General features: G+C 39.4%; 1 protein-coding gene across 2 annotated transcripts; it reads right to left on the bottom strand.

The window, feature by feature from the left end:
• Window positions 1–428: 428 nt before the first annotated feature.
• RAB2B (RAB2B, member RAS oncogene family) lies at window positions 429–24,559 on the bottom strand. Of its 2 annotated transcripts, XM_036736166.1 has the most exons (8): window positions 24,321–24,548; window positions 23,962–24,033; window positions 21,404–21,471; window positions 17,460–17,542; window positions 17,134–17,226; window positions 3,990–4,101; window positions 3,108–3,176; window positions 429–2,165 (listed from the first exon to the last, which is right to left on the bottom strand). In XM_036736166.1, exons 1-8 carry the CDS (start codon window positions 24,364–24,366, stop codon window positions 2,058–2,060), a joined length of 651 nt encoding a protein of 216 aa, XP_036592061.1. In that variant the 5' UTR covers window positions 24,367–24,548; the 3' UTR covers window positions 429–2,057. The 2 variants fall into 2 exon arrangements, with proteins under 2 accessions (XP_036592061.1, XP_036592062.1); XM_036736167.1 differs by lacking the exon at window positions 3,108–3,176 and having other exon boundaries at window positions 24,321–24,559.
• Between the last annotated feature and the right edge of the window lie 26 nt (window positions 24,560–24,585).

The following is a 24,585-nucleotide window of genomic DNA, read 5'->3' as shown; positions in this document are numbered from 1 at the left end:
CGCCGCCGATTGTGACCCCGAACCTCCCTCCCTCCCAAGCAGAGGCCAGCCCCCCGCTCCCCCCTAACCCCCAGCGTAGGAGAAAAGCCTGGATCCCGCGTGGGCAGAGGCCCGGAGAAAGGAGAACCGCCTCACTCAGCTCCTTTCTTCCGAGAGCTGTCAGTTCCTGGGGTGCTGAATCTAGCTCGAGGCATCTGCCAAGCTTCCCTCCAGGAGGACCCCGAAGGAAAGGGTTTGACCATAGGTGGAGAAAAAATCCGTAGCATTTCCTGAGGCAAATGTCTAGGCCCAATAATCAATACAAGTCCTGGTCCCAGAAAGATTTTTGTAAACAACTATGACCCAGTCCCCTACAGCTGGGAAATTTATTTGACCACTGCCTTCCCGCAATTACAATCAGAAATGACACATGGAAGGTGAGCAGGTTGGACGCATGCATATATTTAATAATGAAACAATTCAACAGCAAAATAATAATAATAATAATAATAATAATAATAAAAAGAAAGTAAAAGAAATAAAATCCATGAGGCACCAGTGTGGAAAAGGGTGACTGAGTGACCTAAGCAGAAAGATACAGGGGTTGGATTGGGAAGACATATGATGGGGAATGGGAGTACAGCAAATTTTTTCGAAGAATACAGGACTGGCTAGAAAAGTGCATGCTGATTTGCTTGCCTAGTGGCAGTCAGCCTTCCTATATAGGTCTGCATGGAATGGAAGTAAAGATCCTGGAAATGGTGGAGGAAGGACAAATGAACATGGATCCTAAGAAGGGAAAAAATGGAAATATGGAACCCAGGATTGGAAGAGACTGGGGATATAGTTCCTAAAAGGTGCTTCCAAAGCCTCAGAAAAGGCATACAATAAGGCTGTTCTATGTCTTTTAAGTCAGTCAGATTTATAGAGTACATATTATGTGCAATACTAAGCACTGTGAGGGAACTGGAAAGGAAGGAGAAGTACAAAAGCAACAGAAGACATGGTCCCTGCCCTCAAGGGGTTTACACTCTATGTGGGGAAGATAGGTCCTCCACATAAACAACTGATGATATATTTACAAAGAAACAAAAAGTGCAAATTAACATAATACTGAGTTTATGAAGGCTGACGGGGCACTGAGTAGAATTTGGTGGGGACTTTGGGACATATGCTAGAAGCTATTCTTAAACTCAATAAGTTGAAGAACATGAATTGGCATGTGAAAAGGCAAGGAGGTAGGAACAAAAGTCAGGTGTAACAAGCTGAGAAGAGCAAGCAGATTTGCTTGATTAGAGAATCTGTAGTGAAATGAGGTTGGTCAGATAGTAAAGATTCAGTTGTTTGAGGGTCTGGACTAGATATGGTCTCTAAAAGAATAAGAATAAAGATTGTTTTCTCTAGGTCCTGCAAACAGAAAGAGACCATTGGTCATGGACTGCCTTAAGAAGTTCATTTACTTCTTTAAAAATGAATCCTAAGAGAGAAAAATTAGCAATGGAAAGGAGTGGCTTATAGACATAGAAAATTGTTCCTTATCTCATAAATGCTCTGGCAGAAGGAACCATGTGTTCCCTACAAGGGCTCTGAAAAAGTAGCAAATGGATCCCCAAAGGGAAGGAAATAAAAAGGCCGCTGAAATTCCCAAGTTGGCAAATCTATTCCCACATGGTACACCAGATCCTTACTCTTTGACATGCTCACTCAGAAGATCTCTGACACTTGTTAACACTTCATAATGGGCAGCAGGGTTGTGCTAAAAAAAAAATCACTGTTTGCTTATCTTTGAGCTCTAGTGAGTCTCAGCCTTGCCCCTAACAATTTAGAAATTAAAATATGAGGATGGGAGTTGGGAGGGGAGAAGGAAGAGAGAGGAGCCCTAATCTATAGGAAATGTTCACGTTCCTAAAGAGGAACTGGTCAGTTAAGGGCACAAATTCTTCCCTAGTCGGGTGGAAGGGCAGGATATCACACCTGGGGATGAGGCTTCCTCTGGCCAAAGCAGCCAGGACCTCTTCCCTCAAGTCTGCTGCATGAGGGGTCTGTTCCCAGAAGGACCAGATACTACGGCCAGAAATTCAGCAACAGCTAGAGCTGTCACCTGTGCCTTCATAATTCCTTTGATATGAGCTGGGTCCTGATGATGCCGAAGCTGGCTGCTGAGGCCCAATCTTGATGCCATTTGCCTGTAAGAAAAAAATAAGAAATATCCCCATACCTTAGTGCTAAAATAGAGCAGAGACATGAAGAAAGAGGGAGAGAGAAATACAATAAAACAAAACAAAAAACTGATCACGCTCTCCAAAAGGCAGGAATGGCTTGGAATTGTGAACACTTCTTCTAGATGCATACTAGCTGCAAAGTCTATCAGTAGTTATGTAATGGTTGACTATAGTAGAAGAGTACAGATGATTGTCTAGAATTAGTGGGGTTTTTGTTTTTGTAATACGTATGTGTATGTTTGTACATATATATATATAAAATACACATATATATGCACATACAGGCCTTTATTGTGTTTAAAATTTTTTTTTGAGGGGGGGAAGGCAGGGCAATTGGGGTTAAGTGACTTGCCCCAGGTCACACAGCTAGTAAGTGTGTCAAGTGTCTGAGGCCGCACTTGAACTCAGGTCCTCCTGACTCCTGGGCTGGTGCGCTACTCACTGCGCCACCTAGCTGCCCCTATTATGTTTAAATTTTTGAGCCACAATAACATGCATGCATGTGGTGGGAAGGAAAGAGGGAAAGGGGAGAACAGATATGGGAAATAAGTTTCTCCCTTCTGTTTTCACCCTAGATTGTATAAAAGAGGATGGATCATTCTAATTGATAGTGTTCATAACTTCCCCATGCCCAAGGATTGTTAAAAAGATTTGAAGCAGCAATTGAAAATAAACCTGGCAACCCACATTACGAAGCACTTATTTCTTCAACCACTCATTCTGCATCATCAAAAGAAAGCAGAAAGAAATAATGGATCTCTTGAGTCCTCAAATGAAAAGTCAGATTTAAACTGCCTTAGTTTAAATAGAAAGGCAACAGTTGGGAGAAACCTACATTCTAGGAAAATCCTCATCTTATTCAGGATAAAACAAACCAGTGCTAGGCCATGCATCACCCCCTCTCACCTCATTGTTGACATCAAATAAGCCCTGCTGGATCTTCCTATATATTTCTTTGGCTGTGTTAATGAAGGCCTAAAGGAAACAAATCAATTCACACAGAGACAAGGAGAGCTGAATATAGAGAAATAAGAGAAAGAATGCAATAGCTATTTCTGCTGTATATCTAAAGACAGAGAAGGGGATTTATCGAAGATAGGGAAGAAAATAATAGGAAGTCTCAATAACCACTGCACAGTCCTTCTTAAGATTCTTAGAGAATGCTTCCCAAGATTTTCAGTACCATCCTCAGTATTGGGCCAAGATCTTCCCAGCTTGGTGTCATATTCAAACTTAAAAAAATACTGATATATTTTGCTTTTATATCACCTTCATTTCCAACTATATCCCTCAATCTTCCATCCCCAGAGAGCCATCCTTTATAAAAAGAATTGAAAAAAGAGGGGGCAGTTAAGCTAAATCATCCAACATAACAACCAAGTCTGATGGAATATGAAATGTTCCACCAGCATAACCGCCATCTCTGCAAAGAAGGAAGGGAGACATATATTATATACAAAATGAATGAGCATCTTTCTTATCCTACAAACCACTGGTAAACATGTTAGATGACTGTGGGCTTCTAATCAGTTATGCAGCTACCCAACAGTGCTTGCATATACCATATTTTATTAATGCTATTTAAGGCAGAAAAAACCACTTAGGAACTAGTTTTAAGAATGGAACAATTCCATAAAAAGAGAGCACTTACTTCCCCAATCCATTAAGACCATTCCTTTCCTTACCATGAAGACTTTGTGCTATTGGGGAAGGGAGTTCTGAAGGAAAGGTGAGAATAATGCCCTGCTAGTTCCTACATCATTTTCTCTACTCCCTTTGGAGCAGTACCTCTTCAACATTAGAGGCAGTTTTGGCTGAGGTCTCCATGAAGATAAGCCCATGTTCCCGAGCAAAGGCCTCTCCTTCTTCCCTTTTCACATCCCGTCGAGACTCTAGATCACTGAAAGAAATTGATGGAGAGGAAAGGAAAGGAAGATCCATATTAGAGAGGGAACTCTTCCAGAAACAACGTGGCAGTACAATCTCAATTGTAAGACACCAGTGCAATATTCTGCATGTGTAGCAGCATAAATAGCTTTTTCCCTGAATAAGGTTATTTCTGCATAGAACCTGGAAAATATCCCTTAGGTATAGTCAAACTGTTTCTTGATTTCACTGTTGAATAAATACAGATCTAGCAAAAAATTAAGACAACAGTGTACTTATTTTGACCCCACGTACTCCTGCATATTACAGCAAGATGAGATGCATTCAAGTTCACAAACATTTATTAAGCACCTACTATTTGCCAAGCACTATGCTAAGTCCTGGGGATGCAAACAAAGGCAAAAAAAAGTTCCTTCTCTCGAGGAATTCACAATTTAATGGAGTTCTGAAGGAAAATGAGTAAGAGGAATCATTTCCTCTTCTTCCCTCTTTCATGAAATTTATTTGCACAGAACCTTTGATCTCATCCCACCCCATCATCTCTTGCTCCATAAAACTGTCCCCACTGTCTATCACCTTCAGTCTTTTCACCCTAGTGGTTTCTTCATTTTTTTCTATATACATGATCAGATTTCCCTAAATTTTTTAAAAAAGCAACTTCCATGTACTATGCAGTCCTTTCAAAACTACTAATCCCTCTCTCTTCTCTTCTCCAAAGCCATGCTTTTCAAATATTGGTCAATCTTTGCTGCTTCTACTTCCTTACCATTCTTACTCATTCTCTGACCCCTTGCACTGTGGCTTCTATGTTCACCCCTCTTCTGAAACTGTTCTTTAAGTCACAAATTACCATACTCATTGTTCAGTTCTTATTCTCCTTGACCATCCTATAGCATTTGATTTTTGACCACTACTCCATGATACTCTTTACCCCAGATTCTGTGATGGTGAATTATCCTGCCTTTCATCCCATCTTAGAATAGTTCCTTCTTTGTCTCTTCTTCTTACCTAATTGTAGGCATGTGGCCACCCTGTCTTTAGTTCCCAATTATCTTCCTCAACAATCTTATCTATTTTTATTGCTTTAATTATTGCCTTTAAGCATATGAGTTCCAAATCTATATCTCCAGTTCTGATTTTTTCTTCTAAACTCCAAACCAGCATTTCTTTCTTTAAAAAACTGATACCTTTTGCTTATCTCCAAAACAAAGAAAATGAAAGGAAAAAAAGCAGTTCAGCAAAAATAGCCAACACATCAACTGAGTCTGACAATACATACAATGTTCTGTTCTCAAAGTGCCCCACCTCTGCAAAGAAGGGAGGAAGATGCATTTTCTTATCTGTCTTTCAGATTAATCTTGGTCATTATATTTCACAGTATTCAGAGGTCTGTTATTATTGTTGTTGCTACTGCTGTTCTCTCCACTGACACTGTTTATTATTTACCTGTTTCTACTTATTTCACTTTGCATCTATTCAGGTAAGTCTTCCCATGCTTCTCTGTATTGTTCCTATTCATCATTTCTTATGATTTGGTAATATTCCATTAATTCATGTACATTATTTATTTAGCATTACTTTCAACAGAGTACTGCTACAAATATTTTGCACGTTGTTCTGTCCTTGATTTCCATGGTGCTACATGCCCAATAGAGGAAATCTTTGGGTCAGATAGCATGTATAGATATTTTAGATACTTCTTTAGCATCATTCCAAATTGTTGGGCAGAGTGGTTGGCAGGCTTACATTTCTAACTGTCTATTCAAAATTGAACTCATATCTAACCTCCAAACCCATCCTTCTCCCTAACTTCCTTATTTTTGTTAATAACAACCATCTCAGCTACCAAGACTGAAAATCCAAAACCTATTTATTACTTCTCACCTCTTTCCCCACATAAAATCTGTAGTTAAGTTTTTAATTTGAGAAGATAAATATACTTTCATGAGTATATTCACTGACACTTGATGGGAAGTGATTTAATGATTGGAACAGGTATAACGTATTCCACTGGAACAGAACAAAGGAAGCAGAAATGTGTATAAAAGCTATTCTACTTAACAGTGAATAGTTACAATGTAGGAAAGATTAACAATTGAGATACACAGAAGTTCATAAGACAAAAATCCAAGAACACAGCAGTAAAATCCATGGCCTCAAATGCCTATACTTAAATTTGTTAAGTATGGATAACAAATGAGAAGAACTAGAGATGCTGTTGCACAAAGGCTAATATGCATCTGAGACAGTGTGATGAGACACATGACTGAAATATGGCTCTGGAAGTATATAACTTATTCAAAAGAAATAGGGTATGTAAGAGAGTGAGGAGGAAAATAGTATTTTTATATTAAGAATGTATATTCATGTGTGTGAGGAAATCTAAGAAGATAAGGGGAAAACAACTGGGTAAAGATCAGTGGTAGCAGAAACAGAAGTGATATTGTCATCAGAGTATACTATGAACCACTCGTATAGAAAAGGAAAATAGATGGGAATTCAGGAAACAGATCAGAAACCTAGCACAGAAGCATGATATAGTAATGATGAGAATACTGTGATTATTCAAACTTTTTCTAGTGCTTTCTCTGCCAAAAGAAAACCAAGTAATGATCTCCTAACTTGCCTTAATAATAATCCCATGATTCAAAATATGAAGGAAACCACAAAAGGAAGTTAAATTCCAGATCTGATTCTTACCAAAAGAGAAGAACTGGTTGCTAGAGTAGAAATGGTGGGAATATTTAGGGGAAGTGGACTGCAAAGATCTTAGAATTTGTGACAGTGAATGAGAGAAAAGTCAAAAATAGTCTGAAATGCATCCTTGATTTTGAGTGGAACAGATTTCCATTTAAGGGGGATAGGTAGAATCCTATGGGCTCAAATTCTACAGGGACAATTCAACCCAGGGAAGTTAAGAATGAAGTTGTAAAGACACAAGAGAAACAATTATCACGAAGAAGTAAAAAGAAAGTTGTTAAAGAGATTGATGCAGATGCACAAAAAACTCACTAAAACCAACTTAAGACTTTAAAAATACATGTACAGAAGATGGAAGCAACGGTAAGCAATACAGGGTGACTAAAAAACATGGCATAATCCTGTAAGAATAGTGTCAGGAATTATAAAACTCAGAATAAAGTGAGGCTGGTGAGGAAAGCTAAGGAAACAACAAGGTTTTTGTTGTTGTTTTTAAATTACACTGGTGAAAACAAGAGGATAAAAGAAGACAAAAGGATGGTTCCTTGGGGTGGATGGGGCAAAGACAACTGACAACTGACAGCTGACCAAGTTTCTCCACTCACTTTGCTTCTGTTTTTGCTGCCAAGGAGAATGGTTTTTGGACAAGAAAGAAGAGAACGAAACTGGCTAAACCCAAGATATCGCAAGAAAGCACCTATCTTTCCTTGATAGGTTCAAGTAATTGGTCCAGATACCTTGTAGGGGTACTAAAAGAATGAGTCATTGTCAGCTCTTCCAAAGAGCATGGAGAAGAGAGATGACAAGAATGGAAAAAAAGCAAATGTCCATATTTTCTAAAGGAGAAATACAATGGTGTTTCCACTGGACTCACTAGCATTGTAGAGGCAGCATGGCGAAGTGGGAAAGAATACTGAGTTAGAAGTCTGGGTTCAAATTTTGTTTTATTAGATTTCACTAGCTATGTTACACTTAGGCTAAAAGAAATTTACCCCAAAATTTCATAACTCTAATATTGGGAAGGGGTGGGTAGCAGGTAGACATGGAAGAGTTAGGGGACTTATAGATCAATGTGTCTACAATGTGATGAATGACCAAAAAAATCCTAATATCATCATGGCCTATATCAATAAAGGCATAGTGATCAGGATTAAAACCTGATAATCTTGCTGTACTCCTCCCTAGTTAGACCACCTCTGGAATATCATATATAGTTCTAATACTACAACTTAGGAAGGACGTTGACAGCTGGAGAGTTTCCATAGGAAGAAGATTGGGACAGAGAAGAAGTGCAATAGCATGCCGTTTTAGACTTAGCATAGGAAGATTTAGCATAGAGAAGAGATGACTTAGGAGAGATGTGATTATTATATTCAAGTACAAGCAAGGCTGTTATGAGCAAGAAGGATTAATTTTGTTCTGCCTGGTCCCAGGGGGCAGAACTAGAAGTAACGGGTAGAAACTGCAGAGGTAGATTTTCGGTTGATGTTGGAAAAACTTTCTAATAATTAGACCTATCTAAAAGGTGAATGAGTTGCCTCAGGAGGTAGTGGGCTATCCTCACCTAGAGATTGCTAAACAAAGGCTGGATGGCTACTTCTTGGTTATATTGTAGAGGGCAGTTCTTTTTCAGTTATGGACTATATTAGGTGTCTGCCATTTCTCTCAACTCCAATTACAGATCTCTAGAACAATGGTCTCCATTTTAGATTGCACAACTTTATCAATAAAAATTTTGGGGGCACTCACTCCCCCCATGTATACCTATTTACAAATTATATAAACATATTACTATAGCGTGGTACATATTATAAAACAAAAATGGAAGTTAAGAAAAGGATGATAAAGATAGATAATTTCTGATCCTAGATTCAATAGGGAGGAACTGGAGTTTAGGTAAGGAAGTGACATGGTCTGACACGTGTTTTAGGAAAATTACTTTGGCAGCTCTGTAAAAGACGGATTGGAGAGGGAAAAGACTTGACAGAGGGGAGACCAATGAGGAAGCTATTACAATAATCCAGATGAGAAGTGATGAGAAATGTCACTTTCTGAGCAGAGAGAAAGAACTAGATAAGAGGTATATTTGTGGAGACAGGACTGACAAGGTTTGACAATTGTCTGGTTATGTGGAATGAGTGAGAATGAGGATGACACTAAGGTTGTGAAGTTGGTTGATGGAAGGTTGGTAATTTCCTCAAAAGCAGTAGAGAAGTTTAGAAAAGGAATGAGTATATCAGTAGAAATAATGAAATGAGAACTTCAGTCTGTCACAGCCTATCCATGCAGGCTTATCTTGTCCCACACAAAACAAAAAGGGAGTCTGGGCTCTTACTCGTTGGTCACTACTCTTGAGCCAGATCCTGACCTCAAGGGGGTCACCTCTCTAGCCAGAGAGATCGGCAGGGAGGAGGGGAGAGTATGGACTGGGTAGATGCTCTGGGTTGGGAAGGGAGGGAAAGAGGGCTATTCTTAGTAGCACTTATATAGCTGCTGCTGTGGGTGCCCTGGTAGTAGATTGTAAATGTCCTGAGAGACCAACTTCTAGCTCAGAAGGGTGTTAGAGGTGCAAAAAGGAGGCTGAGGATGGAATAGGTAAGTTTGAGTAGGTACAGTTGTGTTGGAGACAAGCCTCAGGATTGGCCATGTTAGAGCGGATGGGATCTGAGTCACCCTCTAGTTTATCACACACCCATTAGGACCAGAGTCTGGTCACCCTTTAATTACCACTGCCCTGGAACATTCTACTAGAGATCACTATTGTGGCTGACAGTGCTCCATTAATTTGCTGTAGGATAGAACACAAGCTTTTCTGTTCGGCATTCACATTTTCATTTTAACCTAGACCTCTAGACTGATTTCTAGCTATCTCCCTTGTCACACTACATACTCTAGCCAAATTGTCCTACTTTTACAGTCATCCCCAATGGCTAGAAAGGTGTTATTCTTCATCCTGGGCCTTTGGGAACTCTTTCCTTCAGCTTTTCTGTCCCCTCTACATGAGGCCTTCCCTGATTACTCCACTTAAAAATCCTTCCACCACTAAAATTATTTTTCTGTTTATTTTTGCACACATTTTGTATTTATTTTTCTGTACATAACATTTTCTTCAGTAGTAGCTGCTGAATAAATGACTGAAATCTAAGTCCCTCAAAGGTAGAGATAACTCTTTTTTGTTTTGTGTTGGTGTCCTTGGCACCCAGAAAGGTGCTAGCATCTGGTGTGTGCTTAATTAATGCTTGTTGATTTCAACTGAGATGAAGTTCTTTCAACAAATTTTCCTAATTTCTAGTCTTGTGTCTTCTCTCCTATTTTCCATGATGTTTTATATAAAAATATTGCCAGCAACTGACCTGCTATCACATTCATTAGTTCTTTTAGAATTATTGTACGTGGGGGCAGAGCCAAGATGGTGGCTGGAAAGCAGGGACTTGCTTAAGGTCTCCCCCAAGTCCCTCCAAACACCTGTAAAAAAATGGGTCTGAACAAATTCTAAAGTTGTAGAACCCATGAAATAGCAGAGGGAAGCAGGTCTCCAGGGCAGGGAAGCCTGGATGGTCGCTGCGAAGGGTCTATCTCATGGTGCTGGAAGCAGAGCGCAGCCCAGCACTGGCTGCACCAGAATAGCCCAGACTGGGAGTTGACCGGAGCAGGCCTTTGGACCATGAATCATTGAACTGTAGCAGTTACCAGACTTTTCAACCCACAAACACCAAAGGCCACGGGGCAGGTGAGTGGGTAAACTGCTAGATCGGGGTAGAGAGTAGTCTGGCCACCAGCCCTGGGGGTGGTGGAGGTGGGGCGGCAGTGGAGCTCCAGCGTCAGCTGCTTCTGGAGTCTCTGGCTCACATGATGGGAGGAATCAAGCCACAGACCAGAGTGGGAATGCAACGCTTGCTTTGCCCTGCTTGGATGTGGCTCACAATCCTGGAAGGCAGTTCTTGGGGGAGGAGGAGCACTGCTGTGGCAGAGCTTGCAGTGACAGTGGAGTAGAAGTAGCTCTGAAAACAGCAGCGCAGCCCCTAAAGCTTGGGACAAAGCCCTCTCTACTCTACAAGCAGTCATACTCTGACAAAGGTCAAATAGTTGGCTGGGAACATGGCCAGGCAGCGAAAAAGGATGCAGACTCAGACTCTAAAATCTTTTTTTGGTGACAAAGAAGATCAAAACATATAGCCAGAAGAAGTCAACAAAGTCAAAAAGCCTACATCAAAAGCCTCCAAGAAAAATATGAATTGGTTTCAGGCCATGGAAGAGCTCAAAAAGGATTGGAAAAGCAAGTAAGAGAAGAAGAGGAAAAATTGTGAAGAGAAATGAGAGCGATGGCAAGAAAATCATGAAAAGCAAGTCAATGACTTGCTAAAGGAGACCCAAAAAAAATACTGAAGAAAATGACACCTTCAAAATAGACTAACCCAAATGGCAAAAGAGTTCCAAAAAGTCAATGAGGAGAAGAATTCCTTGGAAGGGAGAATTAGTTAAATGGAAAAGGAGGTCCAATAGACCACTGAAGAAAATACTACCTTAAAAATTAGATTGGAGCAAGTGGAAGCTAGTGACTTTATGAGAAATCAAGATATTATAAAACAGAACCAAAGGAATCAAAAAATGGTAGACAATGTGAACTATCTCACTGAAAAAACCACTGACCTGGAGAACAGATCCAGGAGAGATAATTTAAAAATTATTTGACTACCTGAAAGCCATGATCAAAAAAGGGCCTAGACATCATCTTTTAAGAAATTATCAAGGAAAGCTGCGCTGATATTCTAGAGCCAGAGGGTAAAATAGAAATTGAAAGAATCCACCAATTGCCTCTTGAAAAAGAACCCAAAAATAAAACTCCTAGTATTATTGTTGCCAAATTCCAGAGTTCCCAGATCAAGGATAAAATACTGCAAGCAACCAGAAAGAAACAATTTGACTATTGTGGAGACACAATCAGGATAACACAAGATCTAGCAGCTTCTACATTAAGGGATTAAAGGGCTTGGAATATGATACTCCGGAGGTCAATGGAGCTAGGATTAAAACCAAGAATCACCTACCCAGCTAAACTGAGTATAATACTCCAAGGCAAAATATGGACTTTCAATAAAATAGAGGACTTTCAAGCTTTCTCAGTGAAAAGCTGAATAGAAAATCTGACTTTCAAACACAAGAATCAAGAGAAGCATGCAAAGGTAAACAAGAAAGAGAAATCATAAGGGACTTACTAAAGTTGAACTGTTTTGTTTACATTCCTACATGGAAAGATGATGTGTGTAATTCATGAGACCTTTCTCTGTATTAGGGTAGTTGGAGGGAATATATATATATACATATACACACATATACATATATGTATATGTATATGTATATGTATATGTATATGTATATGTATATGTATATGTATATATACAGACAGAGGGCACAGGGTGAGTTGAATATGAAGGGATGATATCTAAAAAAATAAAATTAAATTAAAGGATGAGAAAGGAATATATTGAGAGAGGGAGAAAGAGAGATAGAATGGGGTAAATTATCTCACATAAAAGTGGCAAGAAAAAGCAGTTCTGTTGGATGGGAAGAGGGGACAGGTGAAGGGGAATGAGTGAATCTTGCTCTCATCGGATTTGACTTGAGGAGGGAATAACATACATACTCAATTGGGTATCTTACCCCACAGGAAAGTAGGGGGAAGGGGATAAAAAGGGGGGTGACAGAAGGGAGGGGAGATAGGGGGAGGAGGTAATCAAAAGCAAACACTTTTGAAAAGGGACAGGGTCAAGGGAGAAAAGTGAATAAAGAGGTACAGGATAGGATGGAGGGAAATATAGTTAGCCTTTCACAACATGAGTATTGTGGAAGTGTTTTACATAATGATACATGTGTGGCCTATGTTGACTTGCTTGCCTTCTTAGGGAGGGTTGGTGGGAAGGGAAGAGGGAAGGGAATTTGGAACTCAAAGTTTTAAAAGCAGTTGCTCAAAAACAAAAGTTGTTTTTGCATGCAACTGAGAAATGGGATATATAGGGAATGGGGCATAGAAATCTATCCTGCCCTACAGCAAAGCAAGGAGAAAGGGGATGCAGGGGAGTGGGATGACAGAAGGGAAGGCTGACTGGGGAACAGGGCAATCAGAATATATGCCATCTTGGAGTGGGGGGAGGGTAGAAATGGGGAGAAAATTTGTAACTCAAAATCTTGTAAAATCAATGTTGAAAAGTAAAATATTAAATAATAAAATAATTGTTAAGAGGAAAAAATAAATAAAAAAATGGGAAAAGAAAGAATTATTGTACGTAATTCATCTGGGGCTAGTGAAATTCACAGAGCCACTTGGTATTTGGTATTCTGTTCCCATGCCATCACTTATCTTGGGTTTCAACTCCATGTGGTTCTATCATTCCCTTGAAGGACTACCTGTCTAGAATACAGAAATGGACAATGAATTGTAGAAGCCAATAATAAAACTGTTGGGGAGGCAGGTCACAGGTGTTTACTGAAAACTTGCTGAACTGGGGGCAGCTAGGTGGCTCAGTAGATAGAACACTGGCCCTGAAGTCAGGGGGATCTGAGTTCAAATCTGGCCTCAGATACTTGGCATGTACTAGTTGTGTGACCCTGGGCAAGTCACTATCATTTAACCCTGACTGCCTTGCAAAAAAAGAAAACTTGCTGAAATGAATACAAGATTTCTAGTATTCAAACATTTGTTGGGGATATCTCTGCTTACAGCAGAACTTATGACCATATGGCCTATGATTATAAAAGGAAAACTGGCTCAAAAGAGATTAGAAGTTCTCAGGAAGAAAATTTTGATGATAAGGTATATAATACTAATGAGGAGGCAAAGGGAAAGCTACTTAAAAAATAAAAGCCACCCAACAACTGAAGATTAGTTCTTGCAGAGGGAACTAATCTATAAACTCAGATTTTAAAATATAGTACAGAAGACAGAGGAATGGATACTAGAGGGTAAATACAAAAGAACAGTCAGACCCTAAGTGGATAAAGGCTAAATAAATCCCAGAAAGCACTGAGGCTTGTGATAAATCTGAAAAAAACCAAAAGGGGCTTTTAAAAAGCTATGTTGATTGCTTGGGCTGGGAAGACAACAGATAACATACAGTAGATAAAAGGTAGAACTAGTAAACATCTTGTTTGCTTTTATTTTTTTCTATCAAGAAGAATCACTTTCACCTTGCAAGACAGAACAGCAAGAATTAATGGGGAAGTGAAACTCAAGATAAGTAAAGAGCCAATAAGAGAGCACATATGCCTGTACTTAGTAAATTGTCTTTTGCCTTTCTTGGTATCCCCAGGGCTTAGCACAACTCCTGTGCACAGTCGTGCTTAATAAATGTTTATTGACTCGTTGAAGTCACCAGGTCCAGATGTATTACACCCAAAGATACTGAAATAATAACATGTAGATTATTGTAGCCATACCATGGAACATAAAATCAGAAGGGGTCCTAGTAATCATTGAGTCCAAACTCCTTATTTTATGGCCTTGGAAACTGTGGCTTAGAGAGGAGAACTGACTTGTCCAAAGACACGTGGGCAGGATGTGGCAGAGGGAAGGGGAAGGGAATAAGCATTTATTAAGCCCCTACTATATTTCAGGCACTAAGTGCTTTACAAATAATATCTCATTTATTCCTCACAATAACCCTGGGAGGTTGGTGCTATTACACCTATTTTATAGTTGAGGAAACTAAGGCAGATGGAGGTGAAATAACTTGCCTAAGATCACACAGCCTGCAAGTGCCTGAAGCCAGATTCAAATTCAATTCTCTCCTGATTCCAGTCCCACTACTCTGTTGCTGAGCTGGGTTTTGTATTCATTCCAGGAATGGAAGGGAAGAAGGCTCTGTGTTTAACTCCAGAAAGGAAAGGAAAGGAATAATCCATGAGGAATGGTGTAGGGACGCAGTTACTCAGTTCTGGAATGCTAACCCAGAATGGAAATCAAAATAAGTCTAAGGTTTCACTTTATACTTAGCAAATTGGCAAAGACAACATAAGATGGAAACGGTGTTGGAGCAGTTTTGGAAAGAGGCACACAAATGCATTGTTGGTGAAGCTGTGTGCTGATCTAACCATTCTGGAAAGCCATTTGAAATAATACAAGGAGAAAGACTAAAAAGTCCATATTCTTTCACTAAGAAATTCCACTAAGGTACATACCTCAAGGAAATCAATGACAAATAGAACATCTCCTTATAAACCAAAATATCTATGGCAGCACTTTTTGTAGTAGTAAAGAACCAGAAATAAAGTAGATACTCATTTATCAGGGAATGGTCAAACTGTGGCAAATGGATGTAATCATATATTAGAATCTGCTCTATATAAAATGATAAATACAGAAAAGCATGGAAAGGCTTATACAAACTGATAGAAACTGAAGTAAGAACCAATATACACAATGACTACAACAATGCAAATGGAAAGAACAACAAAATGAATGACACTGAATGACCAAGCTTTGCCCAAAAATAGATCTGAAAAGGTGCTTCCCTGGCAGTCCTCCTGTTCTTCTGCAGAGGTCTGGGAATGTGGGTGTGAAACAGTGCATATGTGAGTCTTTTTGAAATGTTAGTTTAGCTGAACATTCCCCCCCAACACGTTTTTATCCGTTTTATCATAAGGGAAGGCCCGGAGGGTAGGGAAGGGGGGGGGAATAAACTAGGAAATGTAGCTGATATAAAAACAAATAATGTGAATAAAATTTAATCACTGGAAAAGAATATTTAATAGGATAAATGAAGTTCCACGTTTGGGTCCATAAAAACCAACTGTATAAATATTAAACTGAAAAGATGTTGCTAGAAAGATATTTACATTAATAAAAGTTAAGGTGGACCTTAAAGACCTAAGTAGTCTGAGAACTCAATTGATTCAACAGTTTGATGCTTCAGGCAAAATAGTTAATGTGATCTTAAGCCACATAATTAGCAGTATTACTTTGTATACATTTTGTTTTTATTTAGAATCGATTTAGAGCCAAAAGAAACTTTGGAGGGCATCTAGTCCAAGGCCTTCATTTCACAGATAAGGAAACTGAAGTTTAGAGAGATTAAATGTCTTGTCCAAGGTTACAAGGATAGTAATAGACAGAGTCAGGATCTGAATGTGGGCCCTTTGATGCCAATTGCAGTGTTCTTTCACCAGTACTACACTGCCTCTGCAATTCTGGCAAGTCCCCTGGGACACTTTTCCCTAGTCCTATAAAATGACAACCAATGCTTAGCTCATTGGAGTCCTAAACAAGAGTGGGAACTAATCGGATCCGAACCAAAATCTAGGCAGGAGTTGCTGACTTGCCTTCAACAGGATATAGCACTATCTGAATAGTTATATCCAATAAAAGAACTGCACTGAGTAGGATGTTTCACTGATGAAGTAAGGCTAAGGATGCATTTAGAACACATTCCAGGAAAGATGAGGCAGACTCCCTTCTCACAACCCAGTTCCTCTCTTCTCATCACTTTCCCGAGCTTCTTAACTTAATTTTTCAGAACGGCTTTTTGTATCATCATCTTTGCATCACTTATCTCTGCATATGTTGTTTATCCTCAACTAGAACATAAGCCCCTTGAAAGAAGGAGCTGCTTTGTTTTTGCCGTTGTATCTCTAGCTTCTAGAGCACCTCTTTCCCTCTGTCTTCCCAAATCTCTCATAGGATTTTGTCTGCACATACTATTTGTCCCCCTCCAACTAAATTGTGAGCTTCCTTGTTGTTCAGTTGTATCTGACTGTTCATGACCCCATGGACCATATCGTTCATGGAGTTTTCTTGGCAAAGATACTGGAGTGGTTTTCTATTTCTTCTTTCATTGGTTTAAGGCAGAGGTTAAGTGACTTGCCCAGGGTCACACAACTATTAAGTGTCTAAGGCCAAATCTGAACTCAGGACCTCCTGACTCCAGGCCCAGTGCTCTATCCACTGAGCCATCTAGGTGCCTTGGGACAGCTTAAAGTATTTTTCTACCTTTGTATCCCCAATTTCTTATCAAAGAAGATCATTGATTTACAGTTGGAAGGAACTTTATAGGCCATCCAATTTAATCTCATTTTACTGATGAGGAAACCAAAGTTCAAACATGTTAAGAGACTTTCCCAAGGACACATAGCTAGTACAGAGATAAGATCTGGGCCTATGTCTTCTTACCTCCAAGCCTAGCACTCTAGCCTATAGCTGAGCATTGCACAGAAGAGGTATTTATATTAGCTCCCCCATAACTATACAAAGCCTGCAAGGGAATATATAACAAGCCTATGGAATGTCTTGGAATTAAATTTGTAGAGAGCAAGACAGCCTATTTCCTTAACACTCAATGTAAGAAAAATGTACCTCTTATTTCCAATCAACATGATAACCATGTTGGAGCTGGAGTGCTGCCGAGCATCTTCTAACCATGAAGTCAGGTGGTTGAAGGTCTCACGTCTGCAGGATGGAAGTGTATAGAGAGGGTAAGAGACCTAGCTCAAGAGATCAGAACACATTAAAAAGGCTCAAAATAAGGGGAAGATAGCTTCCACGTAGGAAAGAGGTAGAAAGAATGCAGAAGCCTTTTCTGCATGGCTTTCTCAATAGATTTAGTGGGGGATAAAGTGGAGACTTGTAGGGTATGGAACAAAAATTCTTTCTCATATCTACATCTCAAAGACAACACTCACCTTGTAATGTCATACACCAGTAGGGCTCCAGCTGCTCCCCTGTAGTAGGAACGGGTGATAGAACGGAAGGATTCTTGCCCAGCCTTTCCCACCAACATGGCAATAAGAAACCCCAAACAAAACCAGGTTATTCCTGAAGAACGGGCAGAAATACACTCTTCACCACCCCCACCCTCCCAATTCTTAAACAGAAAATTTTCTTGTTTCTTTCTCTTTTTGTGAGGCAATTGGGGATGAGTGACTTGCCTGGGTCACACAGCTAGTAAGTGTCAACTGTCTGAGGCCACATTTGAACTCAAGTCTTCCTGACTCCAGGGCAAATGCTCTATCTACTGCGCCACCTAGCTGCCCCCAGAAAAGTTTCTTTTGTAGGCTAAGAGGATTTGGAGGAAGCCAATCTACAAAGAAAGGGGAAAGCAGTGAGGCTCAGTTAAGCCATCAACTAGAAACTTAGGCATTGTTAAGTTTTGGCCCCAGAGATGTTACTGACTAGCCAGGAGATATTTCATATATAATTTTGGCCTTTCTGCTCCCGTTTCTTCAGAAGTACAAAGTAAAATTATGCTGAGGATGTTAATGATGGAAATCCTTTGTGGGAATCCTTGCATGTTATAAATTGGTAACTATTGTGTCGATGGCAAAAACTGAGTTAACTGGCAAACACATGGTTAACTTTCTGAGAGCTCTGCCAACCACAATCTTAACATGGTGAGTAGCATGAAGAAACAGGGAGAAAGCGCAGGCAGTAAATAGCCTCTGACCAGAGTTTAAATGCCGTAACTGCACTTGTACATTCAATTATATCATCGGTGAATTGTATGTATCATTAGCAGCCTGGCTCATACAGTACAGACAAAAAACCACACGAGGAACACGTGGCTTCATGATTATTTGTGCCACTGTTTTTTATCAGAAGAAAACGACTTTTAATCGAAGCCCCGAATCTATTCTACGAGGAAGGCCGGCTAAAGCTTTTTGTAGCTCTGACCTTATCCCCACGTAGCTTCCTTGGAAATCTGAGAGAAGCAGTAATATTATCCACAATCTGAAGATGGAGTCGCTAAGATACAAGCATTGGAAACAAAATGATTGGCTTAAGGTTACATAGTAACTTATTCTTGGAACTGCAGAACAGTTTGGGTTTCCTGATTGCTCGTCCAGTGTTCTTTTCCCTAGATTAGATTTTCTCTAAGAATTATACAAATGTTTCTGTGAATTATATAACTGTTAGACCATCAGACTCTAATAAGAAAAATAATTCCAAGTCCTTTGTACCTAATACCTATACCACTTTAGCTTTATAAAATATTATCTAAGAATTCATTTTTTATTTCATATTCTTTGTTAGAAACATAGTCAATGTACCATTATTTTAGCTCTGTTTTGTTTTGAACTCCTGTTGATTTTCTAACCTCTTCTACGTACTTTCTCTGCAAGTAGATTGCAGCCCAGTCAAAGTAAGAAAAGGAAGTTTGGCGGAAGCCCACATAGTGGCTGAATCACACAAGAGTAACACATACATAAGTCCAACTGCTGAAAATATCTCCTGTGTCTTTAAGCTGGCTCAATAAGAAAAATCCTTTTAAAAATAAAATGTTCCATTAATTTTTCCAATCCAGGTTCACCTGTTCCAGGACTGGGTAGAAATGCCAATTGGTTTCCATTTTTGTAAGATAAAGATAATATTTGCACTACCTCCTTTAAAACATTGTTTTGTAAAGTCCAGCATGCTTTATTGGTTATGAGTTCTTATTCCTAGAAAGTCAGGTACACTCCACTTCAAGTTTAAGTATCAAAACACACACCAAGGTCAAGTATAAATGAGTTTTGGATTATTTTCTAAAATTGCATGAACCTGAAAGTTTCCCTTCATTTATGTGGATACCTGGGAGTTGACTGCACATGACATAAATAAAAGACAAAGGAATATTATCCTTTCTCAACAACAGAAGAGAGATACTCATAAGAAGTAAGAACTTTAGGAGGTCACAGACAGGCCTGTAGGAGTAAGGCACGCCATAAAAAATATGTATATATTTCACATGCACACACACATACGCACTCATGTATGCACATGAATATGTGTGCACACACACACACTCTAGTGTACCAAGATGACAGTAAAATGAAAATATTGAAAATAGTATTTCATCAATTTAAAAAAAATTAATACTTGGAGTAGTGATTCCCTGGCCATTAGAATCTCTTGCCCCAGAGACAAGTGTTTTTAATTTTTAAAAAAGTTATACAGTCTCAATCTATGGACATTTTATGTATTTGTTGCTTTTAATCCAGTTTGAAAGGACAGTATCACTAGAAGGGAGAAGAATAATTTGGATGATATAGATTAGAAGGATAAGCAAGAAAATGTTGCTTAGGTATCAGTTAAAGAGAAGTAGTTCTCAATTTCTCATTTTATAACCTATATTCTCTCTCCAAAAAGAAGCTACAAATCAACTTATTCACACTATCATAAACAAATTACTTAAGAGCTCTACAGAACTCTCACAGTAAACCTGATCCCTACTGGGGAGCCATGTACATCTCAGCTGGTTTTGCCCATTTGTGAAGCCTACAACTTCTCTCCGTATGATTTTCTCAGAATTTCTAGGATCACTCTCTGGGTTAAGAATCACAGTTTGGGAAAAACAAGAGTAAGAGATATTAAATGAAGAGATACCATATAAAAGAGGGATCAAAAAACAAGGCTGGCCTTTGAAGCTTCAGGGTCCACGGTGAGGAAGAATCCAGGAGCCCAGGCAATATAAGGAAATGCAAGGCAGGATAGGTTAGTAGTGAGACTGTTAGACTTGGAATGAAGTAGGGTTGGGTTTGAATGTTGCCAGTGATGTTAGCTGGGTGACCACGGAAAAATCATTCTTCCTCTTTGACTTCATTTCTTTAATTATACTAGGTAATACCTGAAGTACTTACCTCATAGAATTGTTTTGAATTCCAAATGAGATGTCTATAAAGAGCTATGTAAATATCAGTTATGGAGACGGTGGCAAACAATGATAACACATGTACTTAAATGTATGGTGATAGATATGGTGTGGTTTCTGTCAAGTTGGATGTTAGAAATAAAAGTAAGGATATGGGTTAAGAGGAGTGCAGGCTTAATGAGGCTATAGGAATTATTTGGCTACCAATGCTATTATCTGAATTTTGAACCACTTGTGATAATGATGGCCCTGAACAGGAGAGAGGAAAAGTATGGATCAGACAGAATAATCTTGGTGAAGCTGTTTGGAAAACTCAACCCTACATATGCATATATTAATAAAATCCTAATTAAACAGCAGATTGATCAACTAGAGATACCCCAAAACAGTAATTGAAACTTTAAGGGTTCACACAATGAGGGGCTATGTACAAAAAGTATCCAATCTTCAATGCTATTAGCAAGAGGACAGTCCTCAAGAAAAACTGCCTAGATCATTATACATAGAATTGAGCCTCTTAATACATAAATGCTTCAGTTCTTAAGTCTGCTAAGTGACAGGATACAAAAAGTCAAAAGTAACCAAAAAGGTTTTCTGAATAGAAATTAGGAATAGCTCCCCTACACACAGATTAAGAGAATGTGAAGATGTTGAATAGACTTCTTTAGAGCACAGAGAGGAATTGAATCAAATGATACCAAGTAACTAAAAATACTCTGGGAAAAAGATGTAAGACAATGTATATATATATAGATATAAGGTAATGCCATTAATATTTGCCTTTTTAAATGCTGCAGCTGAAACATAAAAAGATTGTGAAAAGGAATCCTCTCCTGGACTTGGAGCTGAAATCTATGGGACCTGAAACTTTTCTTTTCCATCTCTTCAACTTTATTTTTCTTCTGTTCTCAACTCACTATACTCCACCCTCAGAGCCTTTAACCCTTTCCGTGTATGCTTAGCTATTGGAAGGGGATGAGTTCTTCTGTTCTCTCTCACCGTGTCCCAGATTTGCAGTTTGATTTGTTTGCCATCAATGTTGACCATACGGGCCCCAAACTCCACACCTGTCAAGGAAGAACAAAGAATATAATGACTGTCATCAATGAGAGCCATGTTCAATGAAGAATCAAGGCTCTGGCCCCTACATTTTATTTTCCACTTCCTGTGTCTGTTCCAAGCATAGCCATATTCCTGGCAGCTGTTTAAATACTTGCTCCATTGCATCTCAGCCTCTACTTTCATTCTTCTTCCTCATCTGGATTTATTTAACTATGCTTCTGGTAATAAGCACCTCAAGGTTAAACTAGAGACTCAATGTGGAAATTGGTTAACTTCTTAACCTTGGTTAAATTTTGCACCATTTAACTAATTTGGATGTTGTTTTTTTGGGGGGATGGGGTTGTGATTTTATCAGGGAACTACTGACATAGAAACTCTCCCCACTTATGCAGATTGACAATTTGCTTGTACCATAGACAGGTAAACTTTAAGAGGGGAACTGACTTGCTCATGGTCACATAGCCAGCATGTGTCAGTCAGGACTAGAAACCAGGCCTGCTAAGCTCCAAGGCTAGCTCTTTATCCACAATGCCATGCTGCCTCTCAGATGTTAACCATTATAAAAATTAGTTGCAATAAACTTTAGAGCTTCTTTTTAAAGTATAAAAGGTTTAAAATTTTGAACACTAGCTTTCCCTGATGTACTCATTCTCTAACCTTCTTTGTGGAACCATAATTGTTTATTATAAGGAGGGAAATATGGATTTATTAATTGTATATTATACTCCAGGAACTTTACAAATATTATCTTATTTGATCATCACAATGATCCTACTATTATTATCCCCATTTTGCAGTTGAGGAAACTGAGGCAGAAGTTAAATGATTTGCTCAGGGTCACACAACCAGTAGCGAGACCTGACTTGAACTTAGGTCTTCCTGACTTCAGGCTTAGTGTTCTGTCCATGGCACCACCTATTACAACTCTAGGATCTACTTGGAAGACCTAATACAGTGTATTTCCCCAAGAAATACAGTCTCTTAAGAACTAAAATGCCTAGGATGAGTTAGTTTCTGCATTAGGAACTACATTTCCTCATTAGAGCAATATTGCCAGATCCAAGCCAGAAAATGAAAGGTACTGCTATCAAACATATTTGGTAATAAACTATGTATTTTCTCCTTTTTTCACTCCAAACCTTGTCATTTCACACGGTATGGAGGCAAAATTTTTAAGGAAGAAGTAGCTTTACCTTAGCTAGCAATAAATGCTGACTTAGCTAACAGTACTTTTGATGGTGTTCATAATTAAGTAAGAAGTCTCAAGGAAGGCTAGTTGCAGTCAATTAGAAGGACACAAGAATTGATTCTGGTTGAAAGCAAACTAATCTCCGAATTCCTTCATCAAGAATAGTATAACTTTTCTTGAAAAAAAAGTCTTTATTTCTTGTATAGTTACAGAACAATCTCGGTGTGCATAAGGATAAAAGAAGACTTCTGTCCTCACTTGCACTTTTTCATAAACATGGTTTTAAAGACACTTGGGCTCCTGTGCACAGCTTCTTGTCCAACTTCTTTGTGTCACTGCAAAAAGCAGATCCAGAAGGAACATAATTTCCATGCCAGAGTTTGGGCAAAATGCTATTCTCCCTGATGTTACCAAATCTGTGTCTCTTTTATGAACTCCATCTGTTTGGTGACTTTTTGATCCAGCAGGTTTTCTAAGAGAAAATGCTTCTCAGAATTGCTAGTTACATTTCTGGAAACTTTTGCTTCTTTGCTTGTATTTACTTATGCAGAGGCTTTTCTCCATATGATGGAAGCTAAAAGTTTTACTTCTCTTTTAATGCTGTAATGAAACTGCTACTTACTATAATTTTTCTTCTCACTAGCCATGTAAACTTAATCTCTTTGTTTCTCTTCTTCCAGTACCAGTAACAATTTTGCTCTCAAGCCCCCATGGAAAGGTATTTGGGAAAGAACTCATTGCATCTGAAAATAAAAAATATTGCCACTGGGAATCTCCAGGCTCTTTCATATCCCTCGCAAACCAACTAATCAGTTTTTCTCTTGTCATTACAACATATTAAAGGTGGAAGGATACTCCTTTTATTTTACAGATGAAGATATTGAGGCTTACAGAGAAGAAAGTTGCCCAAGGTCACCCAGATAGCAACTAGTCTTTGGTCTCTGTCTTAGTTATTTTTAATTAAGTCTCAAATGTTCCAATCACTTGATAGCATTCTTTCACAGAATCATAGAATTTAAAGCTGGAAGGGATCTCAGTTACTACTCCCCGATTTTATGGAGGGAGAAACTGAGCTCTAGAGACATGAAGTGACTTTCCTAATCTAGTGAGCTTCAGGACTGAGGTTTGGAGTCAAATCTTTTTACTTCAATTTCATGCCCCTTCCATTAGATGAAGGTGTTTCCACCTATTAACACAACTTTTGACTAGTTAAAAGTGGAAGCAAATTGATTTTCATTTTGAAGGTTGCTAACTTTTAACTTCAGACTTTTCATCCATTTTTCCTGTGCTGGCAGAAAGTCCTTACCTATTGTGAGGTCGTGAACAGGCTGGAACCGCTTGTCTGTGAACTGCAGAAGGAGACATGACTTGCCCACACCTGAAAGAGGATGCGGGTACTCAGATCCATCCTCCCGAGAGGGGAGGTGGGACGGACATCCCAGGGAAGATACTGGTGGAAGGCATGAGATGTGCCTGAGACCGGCTCCCCCCAGATGCAAAGGGGCAAGAGCATCTTCGGTCCAGCCCCGCCCCCATCCTGGCCCCGCCCCCGACAGCGCCCCTCCGGGTTGCCCCGCCTCCCCAACGAGCCCCGCCCTCAACTAGTGGCACCTTGGGCTTTAGATCCTAGTCTCAGTTTAGCTGATGGCCCCGCCAGCGGAGTACCTGTGTCCCCGATGATGATGTACTTGAAGAGATAAGCGTAAGTCATGGTCCCGACCGCTGGTCCTCCCGACTTCTCTGGCCACCCACCTCCGGCCTCTCTAGCCACGCGACCTATCGATATCTCTACTTCCCCATCCGGTCCCTCTAGCCCGAGATCACGTCTCTATTGTTCTCCTCAGGAACAGTCTGGTCGTAATGTGTGACTGTAACTTGACACTTCTTTCGAAACCTCTAAGCCTCCACCGGGCAATCTGGTCTCCGGACG

Source organism: Trichosurus vulpecula, chromosome 8 (assembly GCF_011100635.1).
Source record: "Trichosurus vulpecula isolate mTriVul1 chromosome 8, mTriVul1.pri, whole genome shotgun sequence".
Lineage (NCBI taxonomy): Eukaryota > Metazoa > Chordata > Mammalia > Diprotodontia > Phalangeridae > Trichosurus > Trichosurus vulpecula.
The sequence above is the reverse complement of the archived record's forward strand: the minus strand, read 5'-3'. Positions and strand labels throughout refer to the sequence as shown.

Coding starts and splice junctions, on each gene's coding strand:
- RAB2B (XM_036736166.1), bottom strand. CDS start 24,366: ATGACTTACGCTTATCTCTTCAAGTACATCATCATCGGGGACACAG. Junction 17,227..17,459: donor CTGGTGTATGACATTACAAG/GTGAGTGTTGTC, acceptor TCCATCCTGCAG/ACGTGAGACCTTCAACCACC. Junction 2,166..3,107: donor TATTTGATGTCAACAATGAG/GTGAGAGGGGGT, acceptor TTTTTCTTACAG/GCAAATGGCATCAAGATTGG.